Raw genomic sequence first — 10,385 nt, 5'->3', positions numbered from 1 at the left:
TACTCAGCCCTTCATCATCATCATCATTCCCCCTTCTCTACTCAGCCCTTCATCATCATCATCATCCTCCTTCTCCACAATGCACCTCATCATCATCCTCCTTCTCCACAATGCCCCTCATCATCATCCCTCTTCTCCACAATGCCCCTCATCATCCCTCTTCTCCACAATGCCCATCATCATCATCATCCCCCTTCTCCACAATGCCCCTCATCATCATCTATCTTCTCCACAATGCCCCTCATCATCATCATCATCATCCTCATCATCCCCCTTCTCCACAATGCCCCTCATCATCATCCTCATCATCCCCCTTCTCCACAATGCCCCCCATTATTATCACCTTCCCCATGCAGCCCTACTCAAGTGACATAAATCCTTTTCCTGTTAAAGCCCCCCAATAAGAAACCCTATACATGTTGCGGCGACCATTTCCCTGTACAACCTCCAATATGCAGCCCCCATATAGTACCATTATCCATACTTCTTTGCCCCCAAAATACATCCTCACATCCTCAGAGCCCTCACACTATATATAAATCCATCCTCAGAACCCTCACACTGAGTCCTGTGTCCTCGCTGCCAACTTCACACGGCTCCATGGTGCAGAGCTCAGTCCTCTCCTCTTCTCAATCCTCTCCACTCCAGCAGCCTCAGCTCCAGCTCCTTCATGCTGCTTCCTGTTATCGGGTCTTCACTGTCCTGAAGGAGGCCCTGCCCCTTCCGGTGACTTCACTCCCTCAAAGAATCAACTCCACACTAGACAGCTTGCTGGGATGTGTGAGTGACCCGCAGATGGCGGCGCACAAAAGATTATAATGAGGGCAATCTGGCGATGGGCCCCCCTGGAGCCTAGGGCCCCGGGCGGTAGCTCAGAATGTCCTCATTATAATCCGCCTATGGGTACGTGTCATCAGTGTTTCAGATCGGCTTCTCCTATGCTTTTTAACCCCTTAAAGCACTATCATGTAAATGTGGAGACGACTCAGGAACTGAGCTCTCTCCACATGCAACTGATAACAAATATAATAAATAGATGGCATCTGTCTTGAAGGCCTCATTCAGACGTTGGTTTTTCTCACGTATGAGTAAAACGTATCGATTATTTTGATCAGACTTTCATCTGAGTGTGATTGGAGTTTGATCAGAGTTTACTAAGTGTCATCAGTTTTTCTTGTATGTGGAGAAAAAAGAAAAAAAACGTTTCTCCACTTTCTCCTTTGTGACAGTGCGTGAAAATTGAACCGCACTTTGATGTCATCCCATTGTGGTCTGATTTTTTTCACAAATGCATTGACTTCATTGCCGAATTTGATCCAACCCTCAGATCAAAATGAAACATGTCTCCGCAATTTTTCGCAAAAAATCATGGACTTGTGAATGGCCCCATATGCTATCACAGGTATGAGTGTTATCTGTGAAAACCACAGATAGGCCTCATTCAGACGTCCATATTTAATGAATGAGTCTAACAGCTGCAGCTGGATGGATGAGCTCCGGGCATGGCTGTTAACCATTTAAACCTCACTGTCAGTCTTTGACAGTGACATTTAATTGCAATGCGCGCCACTGCATGTGCTTACCGGCCCTCATGGGCACCCTGAGATGTGATTGTGGGGCCATCGATGGGTTACCATGGCAACCGGGGGCCTGCTTAAGATCCTGACACCACCATCTTGATCATCCCCTAAAGCTGAGATACACAGTGCTTGAAACAGTATTGATATCCTGTGAACTTTTTTCACGTTACACCCACAAGCTTAAATGTACTTTATTGTGATTTAATGTGATATGCCAACACAAATTAGCAAGTATTTGTTGTTGCGCTCGGGCTCGGACTGTCAAGCACGAGCGTGGATCGTGGTCCCACTGTGCTGTGGACTGAGGAGATCTTGGAGGGGCGTGACTAAGTGTCACACCCAGACTGACCTCGGATGAACAGCAACTGCCGGTGCCGCGACCAGAGGAGAGCTCGGGGTGGGGGTGGGGGGCAAGACCAGGTGCTACTCCAGGGTAGACCTTGGACACAGGCCGCTGACCCTCAAGGAGGTATACAGACTGGCAGGTGTAGGACCCAGGTCAGGCAAGATGGGCAGGATCGGCTTCAGGATTAACTGGGTCACTGGCAGGTACAACTGGAATTCAGGGACGAGTAGTGACCAGTTCAGACTGGACGGACAGGAACGGCTTCGGAAAGGTTCGGGCCTAGGTATTCAGCCCTCAGGGTGGCAGGAACAGCTTCAGGAAGAACTGGGTCTCTGGCAAGGGGGTACTGAACCACAGGCAGGGAATCACAGGTTCTTTATATTATATTTTGTATACATTGAATAAAAACAAAACCTACATTTTTTAGGTATCTACTTCACCATAACAACCTGAAGAATTAATAGGTTATTCAGTTTCAACAATAAAAAATTCAAAATAATCAAAAAAATGACAAAAAATCTTTTTTTGCCTTTACCCCAAAAATATATAAATTTGTTTTTTCCTCAACCAACTGTATTAAAAAAAAAAATACAATTTCTGTGTAGTGTGGTATTGCAGTATATGGCATAAGTTATAAAATAATTGTAGGTTCAAGTAACCTAACGATACTAGCAATTTTAGTAAAAAATGCAAAAATAGTTTTAAAATAATAATATTTATTTATATAGCGCCAACATATTCCGCAGCGCTTTACAATTCAGAGGTTCATATACAACAGTCATAAGTAACATAGCTAAAGATAATACAATAATTAAAGTAAAAATAATGAAGACCCTGCTCGTAAGAGTTTACAATCTACAATGAGGTGTGGGTGACACAAAGTACAGGGGCTTATTTACAATGATGGTCCTGCCATCTTGAGGGGATGAGGGATAGATAAAGCCTGCATGAGCTCGTCACCAGCCATTATTTGTAGTGATTTTGGGTGTGGTGGAGTTTGGTGGAGACTTATGTTTGGAGAAATAATGATTGGGCTATAAAAATATAAAAGGACTTCGATTAGGGAACATGGTAGGCCACCCTAAACAGGTGTGTTTTTAGGGAGCGCCTAAAACTGTGTAAGCTGTGGTTCGTCTTAATTTCTTGGGGTAGAGCATTCCAAAAAATAGGTGCAGCTTGGAAGAAGTCTTGGATCTGGGAGTGGGAGGTACGGAATAGTGCGGATGTGAGTTGAAAGTCGCTTGCGGAGAATAGAGAACGGGTAGGCCGATAAACAGAAATGAGGGAGGAGATGTAGGGGGGTGCCCCACTGTGGAGAGCTTTGTGGGTGAGAACAAGCAATTTAAAGTGGATCCTATAATGTATGGGCAGCCAGTGCAATTGTGGCGCCCCTGAGGGTTCAGTCGCCACAGAGGTACTGCATCTCACCCAGAGGTGTGGTATCCCACTCTCAGGTAAGGATGGAGTACTGCCCGGTACCCACACACTTGCATCCATTACACTTCAGAGGGAAGGGCGAGATTGCTCCTATGGGAGAGCACAGTCCCTGGTCCCTAGCTGGAGGGTGGAACCATGTAGTGGGTGTGGGTGGAGGAAGTAGTTTAGGGGAGCACTTCAGCAGTAGTATAAAAAGGGGAGCCATCTTGAGAGAATGTGTTCAGTCAGAGGAGGACAGTGAGAGGAGCTCTGCAGGAGCACGGGAAGTGCGGATGCCACCCGTGCGCCCGAATCTACCAGGACGTGGAGGGATCAGGCCGCAGAGGGGACCGGCCCCTAACTAGTGGAGAACTACAACCCTCAGCTAGAAACCGGAGGTTGCTGTACTTGCAAGGTGCAGCGGCCAACCACCACAATTACATTGCCGAAAAGGTGGCCACAGAGGGTCCAGGGGACTGCAGGTCGCCCAACAAGACTCGAGGCTACCGGCTTGTGACACTGATTGTGAGGCGCAGGGCAGGAGGGTGAGAGCCAGCGCAGGAAGACGACCGAGGAAGGCACACAAACTGGGGTCCCGTTACGTACTCTTGAGTTACCTGGGAGTTTGCTGAACCCCTCCCTTGGTGAACACAGGATGGCGTGGGCAGTTACCCTGGCGCTGGTAACTTGGGGTCTGAAAACCATGAGTAAAGCTTGAAGACTGCACCCCACTGTGTCTGTGAATAATTGCTGCGCCATCACTCGCCCTGCACTACACAGCACCAGTCACATCTACCTCATACAACATCTACACTGCCCTGGAGCTTAGCTCTACCTGTGGAGAGCTGACCCAACTCTGCTGCGTCACCATCGGCTCCAGAGGATCTCCACCGCAGCGGCGGCTCCACATAGCCGCATACCACACGTGGTGTCACGAACATTAACCCTAGAACGCATGACCATAAAAATCTACTTTTTCACATACCTGGGGCCTTTTAGGCCCGTGTGCAAATAACATGGAATAACTCAAACAAAAATGACAAACAACTATATACCTGAGGAATACCTAGAGTTTCAAAATTCTAACTAAAGTAATCTTGCAGAAAATAGAAAACAATTAACAGGGCGGGCCTGCGAGGCCCCAGGTATGCGTTCTAGGGTTAAACTATAAAAACTATAAAATCCCCTTTTATTGACCACCCTGGGTCACTGCCACTGTGACATCCCCTGCACCGACCAGCCCGGCACCGAGTACCCCACAGCTCAGGGGGTGGGTCACAATGACTGGCACAGAGCGGAAGCGTCCGAGTAATGATTAGCCAGATAGATGACCCTGGCTGCAGCATTAAGGATAGACAGGAGAGGGGAAAGTCGAGTGAGGGGGAGGCCAATTAATAGAGAGTTACAGTAGTCAAGGCGGGAGTGGATCAGGGCAACAGTGAGGGTTTTTGTTGTTTCCAAGGTGAGAAAGGAGCGGATTCTAGAGATGTTCTTCAGGTGCAAGTGACAAGAGTGGGCAACAGATTGTATATGGAAGGTGAAAGAAAGATTGATGTCAAACACAAGGCCCAGACAGCGCGGCTGCTGGCTTGGCGTTATTGTGGTGCCACATGCAGAGAGGGAGATGTCAGATTTAGGGAGCTCAGTAGACGGCGGGAGCATAAGAAGTTCAGTTTTGGAAAGGTTGAGTTTCAGATAGAGAGCGGACATGATGTTGGAAACTGCGGCCAGACATTCACTGGTGTTCTGTAGTACAGTGGGGGTAAGGTCAGGGGATGAGGTGAAAAGTTGTGTGTCATCAGCATAAAGATGGTACTGAAAGTCAAATTTGCTGATGGTCTGTCCAATTGGGGCCGTGTAGAGAGAGAAGAGAAGAGGGCCAAGGACTGAACCTTGAAGAACCCCAATAGTGAAAGGAAGGGGGGAAAAGTTGGATCCAACGAACGATACATTGAAAGAGTGGTCAGATAGCTAAGAGGAGAACCAGGAGAGACCAGTGTCCTTTATGCCGATTGAGTGGAGCATAGAGAGTAGTAGATAGTGGTCAACGGTGTCAAAAGCTGCAGAGAGGTCAAGAAGAATGAGCATAGAGTAGGCACCATTACGTTTTGCTGTCAGAAGGTCATTGGTTACTTTGATGAGTGCAGTTTCTGTAGAATGTAGGGGGCGGAATCAGGACTGTGATGGGTCTAGAAGAGAGTGAATGGAGAGGTAACAGGTAAGGCGGGAGTAGACCAGCCGCTCCAAGAGTTTAGAGATGAAGGGGAGATTGGAGACTGGCTTGTAGTTGTTTGTGCAGGAAGGGTCAAGAGAGGGCTTTTTTTAATGATGGGGTAATGATGGAGTATTTGAAGGAGGAGGGGAAGATACCAAAAGACAGGGAGAGGTTGAAGATTTTAGTTAGATGAGCAGTGACGACTGAAGAGAGAGACTGGAGTAGATGTGAGGGAATGGGGTCAGTGGTGCATGTAGTGGGAAGAGAAGAAGAGAGGAGCCTGGAGACTTCTTCTTCCGTGACTGGGTCAAATGTGGAGAGTGATCCAGAGGAGATGTGGAGAGGGATGGGAGTCACAGCACTTGGTGGCTGGGAGCTGATTTCCTGATGGATGTTCTCTATTTTCTCTGTGAAGTAGGAGGCCAAGTCCTTAGCACAAATGTCCCTGATAGGGGCCTGCGCTTTAGGATTGAGGAGGGAGTGAAAGGTGTCGAAGAGTTTTTGGGGTTGTTGGATAGTGAGGAGATCAGGGTGGTGAAATATGTCTGTTTGGCGAGGTGAAGGGAAGAGTTATAGGTTTTTAACATAAATTTATAGTGGATAAAGTTTTCTCGTGTGCAAGGTTTCCTCCATAGGCGTTCGGCACTTCTAGAGCATCGCTGGAGAAATCGGGTTTGCGGTGTGAGCCAGGGCTGTTTTACTCTGTGTTTAGAGGTTCTGAGGGTGAGGGGCGCTACTTGGTCCATGGTACTTCTGAGAGTGTCATTGTAGTGATTTACAGCCAGATCAGGACAGGAAAAAGAGGAGATTGGGGACAGTGATGAGTGTAGGGAGTCTGTAAGTGTATGAGGGTTAATGGCTTGTAGATTTCTGAATGTGTGATAGGTAGGAGTGTGCTGGGGTGGGCGAGGATTTGTGAGCGTGAAGGAGAGGATGTTGTGGTCAGAGAGGGGAAGAGGTGAGTTATCTAGGTAGGGGATGGAACAAAGCCGGACAAAGACCAGATCAAGGGTGTCTTTGTGTGTCTCAGAGGTTGAAAGCATAAAATATAAAAGACACAGATATATACACATAAAGGATGCATGCTCCATTGACTGAACAATAAAAACTGAACGGGTCTTGCAAAATGGCAACAAACCCAAATTTTTCTTCTGAATTTCTTTTCACCACTTAAATAAAAAAGAAACTACACAAGTTTAATATCTATGTAATTGAGCTGACTTGGAGAAGCATATTTTAGTTCATTTTTAGTATACAATGGACATCTGTAAAGACAACTAACCCCCAAAATGGCAGAATTTATTATTTTTTCACCATTTCATCCCATTTAGATTTTTCTCCCTATTTTCTCTTAGTCCATTGTGTAGTTGCCACATAATGTGGGATGTTCTGAGATGTTGTGCTTGCTCCAAATTAAAATGTAAAATCCAAATACGTGCACGTAAGAGCCACGCTGATACATTGAGCATTAGGGCAGATCTCTCTTTATTACATCATTGGTCACTCATAGATATAGACATTTCTTGGACATTCATTGTAGCAATATAATTGGCTCAGCTTATTTTATGTGCTGGCATTAATATACATACTTCTAATTGGTTAAGTTAACACTATTGACACCAAGCTTAGGAAACTAGGTGGTGTACTACCCCTCCCCCCACTTAGTCTCCTTTCTTGTTATTATATGTCTTTAAACAAAGACATTCCTAAGACCTTCTTATCTGATCGCAGGCTTCTCTTTGCCAGCAAAGTACATGGACAAAAAACAATATTGAGTCAGGACAGAGAAAAAAACCCTGCTCTCACAATTGTATAGTAAAATGAATGATGTCCTTCAAAACTAAAACTTGTCCAGCAAAAAGCGACTCCTGTTATGGCTATGTTGACTGAAAAAATAAAAAAATGATGTCTCTTGGAAGAATGACAATGAAAAATGAAAGTTCAAAAACAAAAAATCGTCCAGTCATTAAGAGGTTAAGAGAATAAAGATATTTGTACCAGTTTACTGTTTATGTATAGATATATATAATTAGCAATTTTTTAATTATGCATAGAGTAACATGACAGGTAACAAGATACTTTTTCAGTCTCTAAGCAATGCATCCCATTAAGGATATATTTGGAAAGACACATTATTTGTGGAATCAATATCTTTATCATCTTTTGTCTGACACAATATTTTTTCTTGTGATGTCCATAAATGCTCCAATCACATCCTTGTTCCTCAAAGTGTATATTAAAGGATTCAGCATTGGGGCTATAACACTGTAGAACAAGGTGGCCATTTTGTCTTGATTCGCTACATGGGTTGATCCAGGCCTCATATACATAAAGATGATGGTGCCATAAAACAAGGATACAACTGTAATGTGTGACGCACAGGTGGAGAAGGCCTTCCTCCGTCCTACAGATGTTCTTATCTTCAGTATGTTGGAAATGATGTAACCATATGTAATAAGGATAAGGAAAAATGGACCCATCACCACCAACATAGCAAAGAAGAAAATAACAGTCTTGTTAAGAGATATGTCCGCACAGGCCAGCTCTAGGACTGAAGGAACCTCACAGAAAAAGTGATTTATTACATTGGGACCACAGTAGGGCAATTGCAATGCAAAGACTGTGTGCACAATAGAGTTTATTATTCCTCCAGCCCAGGAACTAGTTGCCATCTTAATGCACAAGGCAGTATGCATAATACTAGTGTAATGTAATGGGGTACAAATAGCCACATACCGGTCGTAGGCCATTGTCAACAAGAGGTAGCACTCTGTCCCCCCTAGAGAGAGATGAATGAACATCTGAGCGACACAACCATTAAAAGAAATGCTTTTTATCACAGACAAAAAGTGTTTGAGCATTACAGGAACAATAATTGATGTGTGCCAGATGTCCAAAAAGGACAAGTGACTCAAGAAGAAATACATAGGGGTGTGAAGACGGGGGCTTATCCTACTTATTACAATGATGGCCACGTTTCCAACCAATGATATACTATAACATGGTAAAAATATCGCAAACAACATTATCTGAATATTTAGCCGACTGGCAAGTCCAAGAAGAATGAAGTTCTCAACTGTCGTGTAATTCCACCCATTTATACGTATGCCAGGCTTCTGTAGACAAAAAAGTAAGATGGTAAAAATTGTTTCCATTATAATATGAATATTTGCAATACACTATTTAATTAAAGGGAACCTGTCACCATGAAATCGAAGTCCAATCTACAGATGCCATGTTATAGAGCAAGGGGAGCAGAGTAGATTGATGTACTGTATAGTTTTGTGAGAAAATTTTTTAGTATAACCTGTGTTTTAATAATTTAATCCTCTGCTCTTTCTGGGATTTTTCGGTCCTGTTGGTGGCCTTATCAATGACTGACGGCTATTTCTGTATGTACAATTATACAAAGAAAGCTGTCAGTCACTGTTAGGGCCAGAGCCTGGACCCAAAATCCCAGAGAGAGCAGAGGTTTAAATGATGAAAACACAGGTTATATTGAATCTTTTCTCACAAAATATATGTGTATATATAAGGGACCTTTTTTAAAAGCTTAGGAAGCCTTTGCAGGTGTTTTTTGTTAATTATTTTAATTTACCGAGATAATGACTTTTGCGTTTTCATTGCTGTAAGCCATAATCATCAACATTAACAGAAATAAACACTTGAAATAGATCACTTTGTTTGTAATGACTCTATATAATATATGAGTTTCACTTTTTGTATTGAAGAACTGAAATAAATTAACTTTTTGATGATATTCTAATTTAATGAGATGCATCTGTACATCTGCTCAGCATCCCCTGCTCTAGATCATGGTGCCTGCAGATTGGACATCGTTTTCTTGTTGACAAATTCCCTTTAAGTCAAAGCTTGTGCAAGATAATCGAAAAAGATTATATGATAATACACTAATACTAAAGCATGTTGAGCCATGTGCTTTCAGCATAGATTTCAAAATACAGTTGCAAATTTTGTAATTACATGTTGAACATGCTGGAATTTTTATTTTATTACTATTTTAGTTTTTAGGACTTTTTACTAAAATTTCTCTTGATCACAATCACGTAGAAAAAATACATGAACTGTTTTATCTTGGTATTACATTTATGCTCACCTCCTTTGATCTACTAGCCATGTGTGACATTATTCAGATATTTATTATTTCAATATATCTTCTCATTATATTCCTGGTTTATGTGAAGGTTCTTGCTTTAGATGTTGATCATAAAAATCTTTAAACGTCAGGTTCACCTATGTCTCAACCCAGAATTTGTACAACTTTCAGACTCCCCAATGAACAATTAATGAGCTGGTGCAATTTTTTTAAGTTTACATTAGGGATCATGCAAATAAGAAAGTTAAACTTTTTTCTAACCTAAGTTCACAGAAAACTCACCTTAGTAACTTGGATTAACCTTTTAAGGACCGAGTCACTTTGTAGGTTAATGAGCAAGCCTCATTTATTAAATCTGATCAGTGTCACTTTATAAGGTAATAACTCTGGAACACTTCAATGGGTTCCAGTATCATCTCTATGCTGACAACACCCAACTATACACCTCTTCACCTGACATCACCCTTACTCTAATACAAAGCACCAAGGATTGTCTGTCTGCTGTCTCTAACATCATGTCCTCCCTTTATCTTAAACTGAATCTCTCTAAAACTGAACTTCTTGTGTTTCTCCCCTCTACTAACCCAACTCTACCTAACATCGAAATTACCTTGGAGGGTTCAACGATAACTCCCAAGTAGAGATGAGCGGTGTTCGACTCGAACTGTTTGCCAATCTCAAATTCGAGCTGTTTTGGGCAGTGTTCGAGCC

General features: G+C 43.2%; 1 protein-coding gene across 1 annotated transcript; it reads right to left on the bottom strand.

Moving 5' to 3' along the window:
* Positions 1 to 7,713: 7,713 nt before the first annotated feature.
* Positions 7,714 to 9,704, bottom strand: LOC141165214 (putative olfactory receptor 2B8). Its single transcript, XM_073650844.1, has 2 exons — positions 9,675 to 9,704; positions 7,714 to 8,673 (listed from the first exon to the last, which is right to left on the bottom strand). The coding sequence occupies exons 1-2, from the start codon at positions 9,702 to 9,704 to the stop codon at positions 7,714 to 7,716; spliced, it is 990 nt and encodes a 329-aa protein (XP_073506945.1).
* Between the last annotated feature and the right edge of the window lie 681 nt (positions 9,705 to 10,385).

The sequence above is a fragment of the Phyllobates terribilis genome, unplaced genomic scaffold, assembly GCF_046119375.1.
Source record: "Phyllobates terribilis strain yellow unplaced genomic scaffold, ASM4611937v1 Scaffold_11__3_contigs__length_659146591, whole genome shotgun sequence".
NCBI lineage: Eukaryota > Metazoa > Chordata > Amphibia > Anura > Dendrobatidae > Phyllobates > Phyllobates terribilis.
The sequence above is the reverse complement of the archived record's forward strand: the minus strand, read 5'-3'. Positions and strand labels throughout refer to the sequence as shown.